Source organism: Ruditapes philippinarum, unplaced genomic scaffold (assembly GCF_026571515.1).
Source record: "Ruditapes philippinarum isolate M1 unplaced genomic scaffold, ASM2657151v2 ctg3505_1_1_1_1, whole genome shotgun sequence".
NCBI lineage: Eukaryota > Metazoa > Mollusca > Bivalvia > Venerida > Veneridae > Ruditapes > Ruditapes philippinarum.
Window position 1 is genome coordinate 86,110 of NW_026862342.1, and position 18,953 is coordinate 105,062.

The 18,953-nt window shown below is 32.3% G+C and overlaps 1 protein-coding gene across 1 annotated transcript; it reads right to left on the minus strand.

The window, feature by feature from the left end:
* Positions 1 to 16,865: 16,865 nt before the first annotated feature.
* Positions 16,866 to 18,517, minus strand: LOC132718751 (6-pyruvoyl tetrahydrobiopterin synthase-like). Its single transcript, XM_060702477.1, has one exon. It carries the CDS (start codon positions 18,487 to 18,489, stop codon positions 18,049 to 18,051), a length of 441 nt encoding a protein of 146 aa, XP_060558460.1. The 5' UTR covers positions 18,490 to 18,517; the 3' UTR covers positions 16,866 to 18,048.
* Positions 18,518 to 18,953: the final 436 nt, after the last annotated feature.

Genomic DNA, 18,953 nt, shown 5'->3' on the forward strand with positions numbered 1-18,953 from the left:
TATTGGCATATTTGAGCACGGTCCGTTGATCTATATTCCGAGAAATAGTTTGCGGATGTTTCCCCTGTGCATATCAACGGATTCCACGCTTCCTCTTAAATATAAAAAGAAAAAGGGCGGCAAGTATTCCTAAGACGAATATACGGATTGAAAAGGAAGTCAAAGACTTATGTATTTCTTATACATTTCTTTCTTGTAAATTGTAAAAAGAAAGCAAATAAAATGTAACAACACTTACAAGTATACTAGACACTGACATGAAATAATTACATAATTACACCTAAAAATAGTGAGATAAGTAATGAAAGTACAACTAATGACGAAAGAAAAGTGAGGATAACTATCATTGTGCGATCATATTGAATTGTATATAAAAAAAAGGTACGAAAGAAGAAAAAAGCTCGATTTTAAGTCTAAACAAATATTTTCTACTTATTGATGTTTAATCTATGAGCACTCAAGAAAAAATGAAGTATAGGTAGTTATAAAACTCAGAGAATAAAATGTGGCCATTGTCACTGAGAGGGATGATTGAACAGTTTTGTGATGGTTTTATATAAAAAAGGGAATTTTTACTTATGTGTCAACATAAATTTTGTTAATTTAATTTGTGAAGTCAAGAATTGTGATGTTATATTTTGTTATCTAGGGTTGTGAAGATGTGTTAAGGCGGAATTTTAATGGATATGATTTTTTTAAAGGAGACACTTTATACATGCTCAAGCTTAAGTTTTACACTATGAGAAACTAAGTAACTTTTTTTTAATTTTGTACATACATGTAGACCTATGAGGAAACCATGTTAGAGAAATGTGCAAATGTTGGAACTTTTTCTTTAATATTTTAAAGAAAAGAAAAATTTAAAAAACTTGACTAACATTGTAATTTGCACATAATTATTTCGTATATGTTTAAACACTTTTTCCCTATCAAAATATGCATAATTTGTGCTTCAAATTATGCTTCAAAATAGATATGTCAGTTTCACACAAAATCGGCGGCTAAATTGGACGCTATCTTGAATACTGAAGAGGTATGTAAGCGGTATATTCTAAAGATTTGTGTTGTTGAAAAAGAGAAAATTCATACATTCTTAAGCATTAGTTTCAGGTCTTTGGACAAATTTTGTTTGAATGAGATATTAATTATAAAACGGCCATTTTGAAAATAGCGGCCATCTTCAGTCAGCAGAAATATTTTTTGGCCTTCTTCACTTTTGAAATGTACATGGTCTCAAGATAATTTCCTGAAAGTTTCATACTTGTATCACCATTTGCCTTATTGTCTCAATTTCCGTCAAACTATATATGTGTGGATATGTTTCCTGTCTCATTATGGTTCAGATTCAAATAGAATATTTAAAAAATATTTGATTAAAATAACTAAATTTAAAAACAAAAGGATATACCATTGTAAAGAACAAATAATATATCCTAGCTTCCAATCTGCATATTGAAACACACGAAAAACAACATCATTAAACAATAACAACTATTCCTTTGTGTCAATTATAAGTTGCTTCATTAACAAACATAATTTGATTTGTTTGATAACATTTCTTTTAGATATTTCATATCATTCATACAATTTTACAAATAATAAGTTACAAATAATTTTACAAATATGCATGCATACTTTATTTCATAACATAGAAACAAAATATGTATAAAGATGTTTTTTGTTTTATCTGCAAGATGTGTTTTTGTATATTTCTTTAAATATGTGTGAGAATTAGAAAACGGATTTTAAATAGCATTCTATTCCAAATCTTTGGATGCATATGAGTAACTTGTATGCATAAGTATATATTAATTTACCGCTTAAGTTGATAAAAATTTACTTACTCAACTCAACAGTCCTTTATTTTTCAAATATATTTGATGCAGCACATTTCTGTATTAATTTGATATGTATTTATATGAGTTTGTAGCGCTTTAACGCAACTATATGTATTAAAATTTATACATTAAATGGACCGAGTGAATGGACTCCGCCTATTTACATAATGTACGCGATTTAAATGGGCGGGGCTAAATGTAAGTCGGGCGTTCGCTCGAAAATTTTTACTTCAAACGATGTATATAACCTATAACCTACATACATCGCAAAAATGTAGTGGCTGTTTACAAAACCGTAGAAATACTGGTTGGGTGAGCTTAAATATAATATGACTAGAATTTATCCTGTCTTTCCACCAACCATTTAGACAATTATAAATATATATCTGTAAAAGAAATTAAATTCAATTCATAAATCACTAGTTGGTGCAGCTTTCAGTCTGACTTGAGTGAAAAGCGATGTACACTTCACCTTTAAGGTCGAAAAGAAAAGAAATTGAAAGAAAAAAGTTCGGCAATTATTTGAAAATTTGCTACATGTGGTATTTCTAGTTTGAATACGATAAGTGCCGTCACATGTTAGGTGTAAACGGAGTTTGAAATGACTGTTGCATTCTCCATATTTAATAAATCACAGGTATGGTCAATAATGGAACGATAAATATAAAACACAAAAAGGCTTTTGAAAGCCCTTACATTAAATTACTGAGTACTCATATTTTCTAAACTGTTCATCATATTCTTACTTTAAATGTACACACTTACATTATTGTATCCATCATCTTTTTCTTTTCCCTTTTTAATATAATTTAAGTGCAATTAACTACTGTCACACTTCCACGCCATTTTAACCCGAGAGTTAGAGCTTGTCCTCATAGTATCAAACATGATAAAGAAGATCAGCATGGAAAGGCTGCGTTGAATAAACGCAACCCCGACAAGACCCAGCAACAACAACCAGTGTCAAGAAGTCCAGGGGAAGCCCACACAAAAATAGGACATGGCGCAAGAGGGAGCACGGAAGTTGTACATAAGCACTTCCCCAGTAAAAATAAAGCAAGACAATTGGATAAACAGAAGAACAGACAAAGCGGTAACTATATGCTTATTTCATTTATGAATATTCATTCTTTCAGTTAAAAACAACTTTGTTTTTAAATTGGAAATAAATCACATGTTCATTTCGAAGAAATTTCATTGAAATCATGCGTTTATTTTATTAAAAAAAACACTCACCTCTTAGATTATATATCAAATTAGTAAACTAATAACTGATAAAATACACAACACAACCGAAATTTTTATATACTGTTATTGATAAAAAAAATGATGGATAGACTCAAACTTTACACAATGTGAAACTAGTATCCCTGTATTTTTCTATATTCACAAACTGTCCGAAGAGCGTTGTCGAGCACGAGATTTTGACAAGTTCTTCTTAAACACCAGGACCCATAAATCTTCCACACTGTTTCATCTGACCTTGTACATCCCCAACATTGACTGTCACATTGTTCAATCGTTCCGCTAAAAAGAAAATCAATTCTAAAACACACACTGAAGCATGATTCCCAAGAATTTTATCATGTATTGAGCAGAGGTGTTTTTTATATTCAAGGTCGTGCGCACGAGAAACTATATCGTGGCCACGAGCTAAGTGCGCACAAGATACTATGTCGGGTTCACGTGTTACTAGGTTGTATGCTCGATATACTATGTCGTGGCCACGAGTAACTAAGTCGTGGTAACAAGATAATCAAGAGGTGCGTACGAGATCCTATGTCGTGGCTACGAGTTACTTAGTCGTTCGCACGAGCTAATCAACCAATCAAATAACGCTATTCATTTTAATTTTCTCAGTGAAAAAGAAAGGCACCATAGGACAATATTGCCCCTATTTCACCTGCCTATCAGAGTGCCATATGTAAAAGTAATTGATTGGACAATGATTTTACATCTAGCATCAATGTCACGCAGATTTTTGACAAAATGCCCTCCAAATTTATAGCTGTCATCTATTGAGCAGTTGCAAAGAACCTACTAGGTTATATAAACCATGGCTTAACTTTTTTTAAGTTATTCATCAGACAATAATTCAACATGAAGTGTCATTGTTACCTTAACCTTTGACTTATGACCTCAAACATTAATAAAGGACATCTACTACCAAATTAAATAAACAAGGACTTATTTCTTCTCAAGTTATCGTCCTTAAAATGGCCATACATTAGTCAAAATTCAAGTCTGATCTCAAGGTCTTGGAAAGTGTTCCCATAATATGACCCTCAATACATGTATCAAGTCTAACGTGAAAACCTTCAATAGTTTTCAAAGACTTATGTTGCATTTTAAACTTTTCTTAGTTTAAAAACTATTTACATATGTAATTTGTTATCTCATTGGTTAATTATCACGTTGACACCATTGTGCTACAGTCATGTTATCTGCATGAATGAGATTTCATTAAATCATTGATAACATCTGTATTCAAACTGACAATCGACAAGTTATATTTATAACTAATGTTATGAATCATATATAGAAGGGTTTCATTATCGTTTTCGGTATGAAGATTATACTATCGTCGTCAAGTATCGACCAAAACATCAGTTTATTTTTATGTAATATAGTCTTAGTGCGATAAATATGACCCAATGTGCAAGGCTTTATTCGTCTGTTTATCTAATTAGGCAATGTGTGTAACGAATTTATAAAAATATGCAAACTCTGATTACAAAACAGCAACTTTTTACATGGGAACGCATTTAAGAATATGATGTCAGACATATATGATTAAATAACGTCAATATCTATAAATTCGTTGTCATTTATGTTATCGTCAATTATTCTACTTCTGACTACAACATGACACATTTTGACAGGAGATTTAAGTCATGACTAGACAGCATCATTCAGTAAGGGTAACGCAACAAACTATTATTCATATATTGATTTGCTTTGCCTTTTGTACCAAAGATATATTGTTTGTAAGCAGCGATATTCTTATGGGTATATTTTTTTTCAAAGAGCCCCGATAAAGTAAATATCCTGAATGTGACTATGATACAAGTAACACATACACGTCGGTATTGGTCACCATAGTAGAACCTTCATTCATGAGAAAATTTGCTGGATGGCTCTCTAACTTTATTAATTAAATAATTCGGCCTGGATTCGAACAAACGGTCGCGAGTTGCAAGTGATCGAAAGTCAGTGAGATTAACTACTCGGTTACTTAGGCTGCTCTGGTTAAGTTACTGTCAGTTAGTGACATATATAAATTTAGAAAGCAGTCAATGAACCGATATTTTACCGACATTAAGATTGGTTCCCGGCGTGTACTCAGTAGTTTTCTATATAGCAATTAAAGGCAAGTTACCTGTACTAATTGACAATTATTCTCAATGCATAGATCCCTAACCTGTCTAATTATCAGATTAGCGTATACAATAAGAATTTCGTCACAACATATTTGTTAAGAATAGAGCACATGTCAATGCTTGGGGTTAAATATATTGTTATTCAAATAAAAACACTGAGTAGAAAAAACACATTAACGTTCCGAAAGTATATATAAGTATATTCATATCTTACCACAACAATCATTTGTTCCAAGTTGAGCATCCACCAGTGTTGTTTACTCGTTTGAAAAGTATGTGACCATTGATAGTGCGTTTTACTGTTATCTAAACATATTTGAATTCCAAAACTCCATCTACAGCATAATCTGATGATGCATTGCCTCCGATTTCCTTGTATAATGTCGAGTTCTGGCTGGAAGGTTTATGTTTTGCCAAATTATTATTGGACATATCTTTAATTTAAAAGATAATCAACATTCTGTATATATGTAATCTTTAAAAAAAAGTAAAGTGCTTTATCTAAACAGTCAGAGAAGTTTTTGATATTTATGGTACACGTCATAACTTTAATCTAAATATCTTACACTATATATTAGCGTTGTAACTTCGTGAATTATTCAGGAAATTATTAAATCGCATTTTTTTCTATAATTGTAAAAATATAAAGCAACTCGTCACGAAAACAACAATGTTGTCCAAGAAATGACTTATTACATCTCGTTCTTAAAATAACTCAGCATGCATATAAAAAACAATGAAAATAAGAAATGTCAACTGTCCTCTCTCTTACCTTTAATGGATAGTAAAAATAAGTAACCATTATAACATTTTAATGATATATATATGTGTGTGTGCGTGTGTGTAACTTTACAAAATGAATTTATTATTTTTAAAGGTATTGAATAACGAGGTTTGAGTACCAAAATGGGTCCTATATTACTCACTTACCTTGGAAATACTGTATGTATAAGACATATAATGTTCAGGTGGGCTAAAAAGTATGTCACTTGGTACAAATATAGGGCAACTGATATTAAAGTTCAAAACAGCATCTTAAACTGTGGGCAAAGTCGAAATTGCATAGCTGTAGCTATTAATATCACTTAGTAGATCACTCTGTCAAAATCTTTTTCAATTTTCAAATCTACATCTGAAAATATAGTTGTATATCAAATTTCAATGTTGTATCTTTCTTTCACGTGGTCAAAATCTTGGTCAAATTTGAATTCTGCATTTCAAAATAACAAGAATAAAGATTAACAAGACAAAAGCAACGTTCACAGGACGCTGCCCCCGGACACACCCAAGTAGGGCACCCAGAAGGCACCAAACAAAAACCTGGAGTGGACACAAGGACGACAGGAGTGGGACATGTAATGTGAAAAAATATAAACAAAAACGGGCCCAGAAGGGAATTAAAGGGATAAGGGCTGTACGGGTGAAAAGGTGAGGGTTAAAAATGGAAGAGGGGGGATGAAAATACCTATCGCCAACGACAATCCAACAAGACAGACATAACAAAACAGGTAAACATCCAAAAACAAGTAACAATACAGACATGAAAAACACGTGAAGGAACACAAAGGGGTACCGCCTTGGAACGATAAGTGGTAGTTAAACTTTTGGGGGAGTTTTAACCGTTTTTAGGCGCCCCAAACCTCACTCTTAGCCCAAATATGTTCATGAATGACACGAAAATGTATATAAAACTAATCTCCACCAAGTGAAATTCTAACAATGGTCATGGTTACATTAGACGAAATAAATAAAACACATACAAAATTATGTAAATATGTAAAAAAAGTTTCAGCCTAATGATCATTACCAAAGTACTCGAATGCCTTAAAGGAAGGCAGACTAACAAGAAAATCACCTATAAGGGCCCGACGAAGAAAGGCAGAGGCGAACATTAAGACAATTCAGTCCTAAAAGGCTTTAAGAACTGTCCATCATAGAGTCTCCCACTTGGACCGTCTGATGTAATCAAAAAAGGAAAGCGTAGCGTCCAATTGTAAAAGGACTGAACACCAAGCATGCAGTATGCCTTAAAATAATTGGGTCATACACTCTTTAAATAGACCGTTTGATAATTTCAGTGAAGACTGCAGAAAAATTTCTATGACCCATGATCCTACGATGTTTGTAAACCACATTTCCATAGAAGTCAGGCTTGCTAATACCTTGTCGTAAAAGAGTTTTTTTTAAATTACTATTTAATTTTAAAACTAAGTCTGAATAACGATGGTAAAACTTTGTAAACTTTTTACGCAATTCATGATAGCGATAACCTTGTTTAAGAAGTTTGTTAGTAATAGATAAATTGCGGTTATTAAAATCATCAACACGACTGCACGCCCTAGCAAATCTAATTAATTTAGAAATATACACACCATATGATGTAGCATGGGGTACATCTCCATATAAATGTTGATATTTAACAATATTAACATAATAATCATCTCTTTGATCGTAGATTTTAGTTACTATAGTATTGTTAATGAGAGAAATGTTTAAATCTAAAAAGTTGTAATAACGTCTGAAGATTAAGTTTTATTCAATTTAAGTTCACTGGGATATATTTAAGAAACCAGTTCACCGAATTAAGAATTATTCATGTGAAAAATATCATCTAGGTAGCAGGAAGTGTAATTAAATGCATGTATAATTTCCTGATGCGAAGTTGGGGAAAGACTTAACATAGAATCCCTCTCATAACAATAAAGAAATAAATCAGCTATCAGGGGGCCACAATTAGTTCCCATTGGAATGCCTTTAACCTGTTTGAAAACTGTATTACCAAACCTGACATAAATGTTATCTTATAAAAAAGTGCTTTTCAAACTTCGTCACACGTCCACATTGTATATTGTTTAATGATAAAATTGGTAAAGAAAGCCTTCTTTGAATTGCAAGCAAGAAACGTGACCTGTTCTCTTGAAAATGTTTTTTATAATTAAAGATAATAATTTATCATTTGTAAAATTATGTGTCAATGTTGTATATAAGGTAGAGAAACCGTAAGTACTTACAGATGAAGCTTGATAATTCTTAACTTTAAACTTATCTAAAATTTCAGTTGAATTTTTAATAGACCAAAAAAGATTTTTGCCCGTATTTTCATTAACTTTTTCACAGTATCCAATTGTATGTGTCTTGGTGGCAATAAGACAAGAAGTCAATAAAATAGAAAAATTTACTGGTAGTACAAGGTATAGAATTAGCAATAAAGCGGGCTTTACGTATATGGGTGTTTATGTAATTTTGGACTCCAGTACATAATAGGAAGTATAAGCTCTTTCTCATCAACACGTACTTTAAAGTTAGAAATACTAAAAAAACGACTATTCACAATATCTCTTTCAAACAGAACGGTTTTAAGAATTAGTATTAGTGCTGTTAAGTTCATTTTGTAAAATACAATACTTCATACAATAATTTAGAGTGGAACGCTTATATATCCTGTCTGAGATGCCGTAAAGTAAGTCTAGGTTTAGGTGGTACAAGAAATTCATTACCAAGGTAAAATTTAAACTGTATGTACATACCAAATATCATTGCTGTAGCTCTATTTTGTATGTGCAAATGTACATCTAGTCTTAATTTCATAGCACTAAAAGGTAGCTCACGAGGTCTTGACAAAATATCGAAGGTCCTGACTGTGCTGAAGAAGAGTTAAGTTCTAACTATATATATACAAGGAAAATCAATGACCTAGGGTGAGGCCAAATTTGCCCTTTGCACTTTCATTTGAAGAAGACACACTAGACAATATTGCATACCAAATATCTAGCCTCGGGCTCTTGCAGTTTATGTCGCTTAGGAATGCAAACTTTTAAAAAGTTATTTCTATTTTTGTGTTTTTACTGGTTCAGGAAATAATAAAAATGAAAAAGTAAGTAAATAATTTTGCAATTTACCATTAATATGTTGATGCGTCAATATACATCCAAATGTTTTCGTTTTTATTGGCGCCTTAGTGACAAAACGTAATTGACCAAAATGTTTGTTGTTTCCAGGTTGTTTTCGTAAAGCTTTAAACATTCCTGAAGACGGTGTCCTGTAACAGGTGTCATACAAAGCTCTGTATCTAGCTCGTTATTAAAGTAAATCTCAGGTTTATTATTCGCTGATATAAAAAGAAAATTTATTCATGAAACAAATCAAATTTCGTAAAGACAACATCACGATCATTATGTTCATCCGTTTAAAGCATGACTATTTTTTTTATATTAAGATTTATGTTTTCATCACTTAAATTCCTTTGTTTGCCATGAAATATAAAATCTGTACGTATTTCATTACATTACGCAAGTGTAAAAGAATGGTCACATTATCTGTTTGGTAATCGTATATTCATCTGAACTCGTTTCATAAAATGTCAGAATGCATATGTATTGATTGTTAGAAAAACACTTCACATGCTGTTTGAATAATTAAAATGCTCTATCAGTTATTTCTTGTTTTCGTTTGGGTAGATAATTGGTAAGTTAACATGCAAAATTAGAATATTCATCGCCAATGAAAAAAGATATTAATCACGAGAAACACTGCTGTATAAATATATCATAAAAGTAATAGCTTAAGTTTTATAGAATCAATTCAACTCAACTTTGTTAGGCAATCGGCATTTTTTCATAAAACAATGCCATTGGTCAAACAATCAATACAGCATGGACATGTGGAAAAAAACATGATCAAGATCATGTTCACAGAGTTCATATATTACAAATTAATATAAACTGGTAATAAAATATATGTAATTGTTAAATCATATCATTAATTAAAGCAGCATGCCACCAGATTCATGATAATAGTGTGAAGTAGTGTTGAATGAATGAAAAATGTGCAGCCGCCAACTAAAAGCCGTCAAAAAGCTCGCTTTGTGGTTTTCCCTTATTCAAATTAATATTAATTAACTATATTCCTTTACATAGTTTAAACTGTCATTACAAACGATGATAGCTAGCTCTCGAGTAACAGTTTAATGTAAACTCGGTAGAGCCTCATTAAAAAGTACATAGTTACCCTCATGCAAGATATTCCGGTTTGTACCGGCAGACTTTGTAAGATCCTTATAATCTTCCTCTTGTCATGTAATATAAAAATCTGAAAATAAGCTTATTAATTTTATTATTATTATTATTATTATTATTATTATCATTTTATTATTATTATTATTATCATTTTTTATTATTATTATTATTATTATTATTATATCATCATCATCATCATCATCATCATCATCATCATCATCATTATTACTTATGATTATAATTATAATAATAATTAGACGAAGCCTTAAAGAGAACACTTTGGTAGAAGAATATTTCCCACATGCATAATATTTATTTTCTAAACATTATAGAAACGTTCACCACAATGAGACGTTTTGGCCCACACATGAAAAAGGTCTCACAAATTTTAGGTCAGTAAACGCAAGGTCAAGGTGGGTAAAGATGATTAGATATACAAATATTGTCCAGAGCATATCTCCTACATACATGGAGGAATTTTAAGGTTGCTTTATAGAATTGTTTATCCCCCCGAAACGTTGGAACGTAGTGCCCTGTGCATGAAAAAGGTCTTTAGGTCAAATGTCAAGGTCATACTTGTATAGCTTTTAAATTTCTACATGCATTGGGGAATTTAATTAAAACCTTCGCATTGTTAGCAAAACATTCAGGTCCCTCCAATCAAGGTCAAGGTCAAATATAGAGGTAAAACTTCAGATAAAATTATGAAAATATATAAAGTGAAAAACTTGCTTGCTATACTTCTTATCGCTCTAATATCTCCACCTAAAGCTTTTGAGAAGGGCGTTTTATCTGATGATGTCAGCCATGTTTCGTATCGTAGCGGATGAATTTTACAACTCATTCATTAAGGCAGACATGTTATCATGTTACCGAAATTTTGCTGCTCCTTTAATTTCGAAATACCTCGCAAATTATTCCTAATTAGAGCTTATCCGGATACTGACGGAAATACCCGATATTTTGCGATTGTTCGCAGATGTGATCGACAAAAACAGATATTCTAACTTTCTCGCAATTTGAACAATTAAAAAATTCTTCCACAGCTGCAATAAATCTTCTCGTAATTTTCTTTCCACAGGTTAAAAACGATGCTCAAAACATGCCTGACAACCTTATGTTAGTATGCATAAATGCACTCCGCGCGTCTTTATGTATGAATAAAATTGCGTTCTTAATCTTCCACAGCTGCAAAAAGGCCTATCATATCCTTCTATCTTCAGTTTACAACGATGCTGAAAACCTGTCTGACAACCTTATGTAAGACAAGTCTTTATGTATGAATAAATTGCGTTCTTAGGATTGTATTAATCAGAACCATAGATATCATCTCTGCCTTAATGAATGATTTGTAAAATTCATTTGCTACTATGAAACATGGCTGTCACAAAATACGCCCGTCTCGAAAGCATTAGGTGGAAATGTTAGCGATTAGAAGTATAGCAAGCAAGTTGGTTACTATACATATTTTCTTTTTTCATCTGAAATTTTACCTATATGTGACCTTGACCTTGGTTGGAGGGACCTGAATGTTTTGCTCAAAATGAGAAAAAAGTTTGCAAAGTTATATCAAAATTTCCCAACGCATGTTGAACGTTCAAAGCGATCTAAGTTTGACCTTGACCTTTGACCTACAGACCTGGTTCATGCACAAGGCACTACGTTCCAACGTTCAATAGGGATTAACAGTTCTAAAAAGCATCATTAAAATTCCTGAATGCATGAAGGAGATATGCTCTAAAAAACTCAGGTATATAGACCTTAATTATGTGTGACCCAGAGACCTTATAATAATAATAATATAAACTATATTTATAATAAGTTTATTTTAAAATTATTACATTCCGCGGGAAGAAAAAGAATACAAGGATCTTACGTCTGTCGGTACAAACTGGATTATCTTGCTCAAGGGTAATTGTGTAAGGTGCCAATGAGGCTCGACCGAATTTACGCTAAACTGTTACTCGAGAGCTAGTTTTCATCGTCTGTAACGACAGACGGTATTTTGTAAAGACTGTGGTTTTCAGATTTTTATAAAATATAAAGTATAAAAAAATTTGGTTTTAAATGAAGTTCAAAGTAAATTAACTAATCGTACACATGCGATGGTATAGCATGTGATGATTAAGATAAATGTTTGTTCATAGAATAGTTTAAACTTATAAGTTTCATATCAATGTGTATGTGCAATTATAATATCAGACTTATTATGTAAATTTTAAATATAGAGATAAAGGGAAGTAAACACCGAAATTATAAAAAAAAATGTATGTGAATGAAAGAAAGAATTGCCTCCCTTAGATCTTGAATATATGACTGAGTAACCCGAGCACTGCAATTTTACAATGGCTGCAATTCTGATGCCTTAACCCGATAAAGCAACCCCTCAGCCACAAGGGGTGGCCAAATGATCATTTCTGTAAAATGTCATCAAAATCTTTTGCCGGTTGAGGACAAAATGTTATTTCACATTATTTAAAGACTATTTTTAAAGGTCAATCTAAGGGTCATTCTTGTTCAATTTCATCATAATCTACCGGACAGTTAAGGAAGAGATGTCGTGTAAAGGTTTTTCTAGCTTAAGTTTTGGCGTCCATCTTGTTCGAGGCCGGATCCATTTGAGCAGTTTATGGAGGAGATATTGCAAGGATCATTCCTGTTTTGTTTTACCACTATTAGGATAGGGCATTAGTAGGAGAAATCGTTTAAGAACCTAAGTACATAAGTACCTTTAATTCTTGTAAGGAAGAAAGGAACGTGTACCCCATTATGTTAAATGCAGGTATACGTTTCACGAGGAAAAACAAACGCGTCAATTGCAGTATTGATAAATATTTAGTGCTATTTTCAAGGCCAAGTAATTTGCCAATTTCAATGAGAACGCTCTTCTCTGATTCTGTTAAGTCGACAGTGAACATTGGTAGAGTTGCCAAGGCCTCTGTATTTGTTGACATAACAATCAGCAAAGATAAAATACTACCCCAAATCTGAAATCATCATCAACATACGTGTAATTTGGAAAGATTTGATATCATAATGTGAGTAACTGAAAATGAGAACAAGTATGGACTTTGTCTTGATTTCTATCGAAACATTATACTTCTTTATATTAACAAGTGAAATGAATATGTATCAACTCCAAAGCTTAATTCCCATATTTGTTACAAACTTTAAAAAACTGTCAAACATTTGATTATTGATGAAAATAAACTATGTTTGATAAGTGTCAAATAAAGGAACAAAGACATTTAAACAATAACGTACCATTGCATTTACGGAAGAAGAAGGCTCATCAAGAAAAAGCCATATATTTTCCCTCCATTGTGCTATATCACTTCCTTCTTCAACGATACCTGCTTCACACCGAAGATATTTTGTTACCTTACGGATTTAAACAAAGTCATTTTTGTTACGGTACAGTGCCTCCCAGCAACATGGCGCCATGTGACTCGGTGAAACGCCCCAATAGTCAAGTTCTTCACTGAAAGAAGCTCCACAAATATCTTTTGGTAAATGAATCGTTCGTTTTCTGCAACCGTCCAAGATACCGTTGAACATTATTGGATTTCTGTCCAAGAAATATTCTTGCCGAATCATAATGTGTCGTCTGCAAGTGAAGTTTTGCTAATCTGGAGTCCCTAAAAGTTTTAAACGTTTTAAAATGACATTCAAAAAATGTACACAAATATTGATTCGAAAAATACCTTCTCCAGATAAACACACAGTCGTCGCCATATCAATTGAATTGAAGGAATAAAGCTTTTAAGTTTTATACACGGAACAAAAATAATTCATGTAACTTCAATTTGTAGTACTTAGAATCAAACTGATGACGAGATATATTGGTGGATAAGAAACGAAGTAGTTCTTATAATACCTTCTCTTTTATAATCTGATATTTAAAAGCGTCAAAGTATTGTTATAAGCTATGCAAAGTAACACATTGCAAAACAGTATAATTATTTTGAAAGTCAGTGAGCTTTAACGATGATGTCAAAAGTCTTTTATATGTTTTGTATAATGATGTGCGAATCTACTGATATTATACTCGAGCAAACGTATAATGACAATTTGTCCATATCCCTAGTAAATGTTTGCAATTGAGATAGCAGACAGTCTGACTTTCTTATTTATATCTTTCATATGTAGTCCCATCCTTGTTCCTACCCTCGTTTACAATTTTGAGCAGGCAAAAACAAAGCTGTTTTAGTCCACGAGAATCTAGAACTTATTCCTTTTAACTGACAACTTCCCCTTTCAGAATTTCATTTTATTAAGTTCCGCCCATTGTTTTTCTCGTTTAGGGCACACGCATTTTTTACTTGGGGACCATATGCCGCTTTTCATAAATGGCACTAACGTGTCACATTGACGGTTCAATGATAACCGCCATTTGAAAACATCTGCAGATGTTACAAAATTCTACATTATACCAGTTCATGTTAAATGTTGAATTCTGCTTAACCCAGTGCTAAGCCCGGGGCCTGGACGGTAGTTTGCACTTGACAGTACCGTCCATGAACAGGCTCAATAAAAACGATCCTGCAACAGTTTCAATCTTGACGCGTTAGGATTTCTTTAAGGATTCGTATTTCATTCTATTTGAATAAAGAATCCATGTAATATGTTATGCATTTATAAAATTCATTTGCTTGATCATTTGTCCAAACGCGGTTTAACTAACTCTCTGTATTTTGTAACTCCTGCATTTCATTCAATTTTCTTGTTCACTTATTCGATCCTTACCATGCAGGAGCAGAAATGATTTCCTTTTCTGTACAGTCTTACCTTGTGCTATACTGCTGTCACCCCCCATTTTGTATTTAGATACTGAAGAAAAAATGTCGCCAATGTTAGAACTAAGTGAAAAATACTTGTATATATGAATGATGATCACAGGACAATTGCCTTCTATCTTTTCCACATTATTGAATGTATTTTTACCAAATATTTATCATTGATTAATCGTCACAACGTTATTATGTACAATGTACAAGGGGTGTTCAAATATAAATGCAACTAAGCAAATATTTCGCTAATAACTACGTTTTGAAGGAACTATGTACATGTATCGCATAGGAAATGTGTAAGCTCTCAATTGATACAATACATTGTGTAAATCAGTTCAGTCTACCTTTGACAATAGGTCGATTAACGGTTTCTACTCGTGTAAACTAAAGCTAACATAGTCTCCCTTCACTCGCCAAATAGGGTCTTATATCAAGAACAGCTGTATTCTTGTTATACAGGTAGAGACATATTTAATGAAATGTGTCGGATTTATAGGAACGATGGACTTTTTTTTATCTGTCTCACGGTAGTGTAAGAATTTCAAAAGTGGTGTGGATTCAGTAGAAGATGTACCTCATGCTCGCCGTCTAAAAACTGCAACTTCACCTTTGGGCGAGAATAGCTGAAACAGGAAAAGTTTGTCTAGCTTCTTCACTTTCCATATTCGCCAGATCTTGCCCCTTGTGACTACTTCCTATTTCCGAGGCTCAAAAAACACCTTGATGGAAGGAAATTTCAAACAAGAAAAAATCGCGATTCGGCTTTATTCCAGTGTCTGAACAGTTTACTTCGAAAAAATAATGAAAACGCATGAAACAAACTGGATCAAAAGTCTCAAACTTTGTATATCACATTGTGGTGAGTATTTTGAAGGATTGAGATCATTATTTTGGCACTGGTTGTTATGTAGTTATGTAAATTGATCCAGTTGCATTCATATTTGAACACCCCTCGTAATGTGACAACGAGCAGTATTTACAAACAGATAATGCATTGCCTTTGTGAACGAACTGTCAGAAGCTTTTAGAATATAACGTCATACAATATTCTTTCCACCGCATCAGCTCATTATCTTTACATTGTAGACAATACATTTTTATCGCTATTTTACTGAATTGCAAGGACTTTTTGTTGCGAAAAATAAAGAAATATGGGAAGAAAAATATAATGAATTGAATTAAGCATTAATTTAGATTCTAAAAACATTTCAATTTCGTAGCACAGACATGCAAATACACGTTGACCGTCAGGTCACAAACAAATAAGCACACACATGTGTGCCAGTTGCCTTGTTGAGCTGTCAGATCTTGATTCCAAGACGCAGTTGTACCATATTTACTCTGACCAAAACTGATGGTACTGTAAGTGGAACGAGTAAATACGCCCTGTAGGCAGGGATGGACAATAGGTTTAAGGTATATAAAATAATCATTTTATCTTAACTTTTTTTTCATTTTTCTCCATTATTACTTGTATATGTATTGTATTTTCTATCATTATAAACTTAAACAATATTTACTAAAAATCTAAATTTGCTTTGATAATTATATTGAATAATCTTTGATCAAATTTTTGACAGAATGCTTCGTGGATAACTATTGTTAACATGTACGTATACCATATGTAAACTTCACACTAACTTGATTTTCAATACATATTCAAAATATGCATGAATCTGGAGGCATGCGGCTTTAAGTTAAACTTTTGTATAAATTTTATAGAACAAAAACATCGTCAGTTAATAATTTAACTTATTTCATTTTTATCTGTCTTACGTACAAGAAATAACCATAATTTTGACATGAAAAGAAACAGAAACAAGGAAAAGTATTTTTTAAAACAAGATTGGATAATTGAAACAGGTTTGTCAGATTTTATTAAACAAAAAGAGGGTCGGGTTAAGAAAATCGGACATATTTGTTAGCTGTCAATGGGGGTATCCTTATATCTTCATTATAATAATTATCGACATACATTTCTGAATATGTGTACAAAAAAAAGACAGTTGACTATCCAGATTTGGAAATATATAATAAATTTAGGAAGTAAAACTACCAAATTTTCATTCATTTAACACTAAAATGTACATACAAATTTGCAAATATATCTAAATTAAACAATTTTTAATAGATTTTAAAATAAAACCATAGTTTGACCACACAAATAGAATTAAAAAAGTACAAAAATTTCGACTCCCAGTGGGGCTTGAACCCACACCCCATGCAGTATCGTATCCTCATTGAAAATAAGTAATAAAATAACTTCTTAACTTCCTTGCTGAAAAGTCGGTCAAAATGAGAATCGGCAGTTGTGTATACTGAGTGTACAAATTTATGAGGTATTCATACTTTAATACATCACTTTTTTGTTCGCGTTCAATACACCACAAAAAAGATGCAAGAGATAACTATTGAGAACTATGAACCGTCGGAATGAAATGTGGCATGACAACTCAGTTATTGCTTCTCAACTTCTTACAAACTGTAAGCATAAAATATGAAAACTCATAAAATGTAATTTAAAATAACCATGAATATATTTAATGTAAGTCTAAATTCTCTTAAATCCAAATAATGATCATGTTCTTTAAAAGTTTAATATATACGATTTATTACTAAGAAATTGTGTACGCTGTCGTGTTATTGCATTCCATATCTGATGAAGAATTAGTTTTATCATCTATGACATTTTAATATATGATTTTGAATTCTTTTACATGAAGGATTTTTTCGTTACAAATAAAATTACCTTACATATCTATTTAATTAGATAACATTTAAGAATGCTGCATTCGACGATTATAAGTTCAATAAGTACAATAACGTCAAGACATTGTCAAAGATAAATAAACAGCTTGATAAAAAAAGTTGTGGAAAGTTAGGGTGCAGATTGGTGATAACCGAATTAATGCGGTCTAAACTTTATAGTTTTAACAAGTGCCAAATTATTTTGCTACAGGTACGGTGTGTGCTCAATCGCACAGTTTCCTGTTACTTTGCGAAATGGAGCATGAATTGACGTACGTTATTCTGACAGTTCACCTCTATAAATAGTGATATTCTTTTCAGTTTCATGCACTTTGACCTCATATAAAAGTCCAGGTGTAAGTTGTTCATCCATTCTCTCCCAAATATACACTGCAATATTCTCTGCTGTGCTGACTTTATCTTTAAAATAGTCCACGTCTAAATCCAAATTTTTATGATCAAGTGTTGACATAAACGCTTTTTCCATGTAAGCTTTCAGATCTGTCAGATTAATCACCATTCCAGTCACAGGGTCAACAGGACCACGAAGAGTCACCTCGACTTTGTAATTGTGACCGTGTCCTTTAGGGTTATTACATTTACCAAACGTAGCTTGGTTATCTTCATCTGAAAGATTATTGTTATTCAGTCGATGACATGCGCTGAAACAATCACTACGGGAGATATAGACGATCGGTTGTTCTTTTCTGGGATACATTATTACCTGAAAACATACAACAAAAAGAAAGTATCATACAAGTATCTTCAAGTATAGATGGGATTGTGATAATGTATTACATGCATAAAACACTTTGTGACAAAGAAATGTGAATTTCAATTAAGAACAGATTCGAATTGCAGTCCCTTAATTATGTCACGGAGGAGCAGGTACAGCGGACATTGCCGATACAAGTTAGTAAGTCTTTTTCTAATTTTATTCGTGTAAGATGCGAATATTTAAACCCAGAAATTTTGTTTTTTAAAATAAAAAAGTACAAATGAATAAAAAGGTTTGACATATAAATCATACGTCAGTTTCAATGCTAGATCATGGTCTTCTTTAAATAATGAAACATGTCACATCGTGTTTGACCACTAGTTAAATCATTTAATTCGCTATTTACTACATGGCGATATATATTTGGTATGGCAGCTGATTTGGAACACTTTTGCACGTCGTGT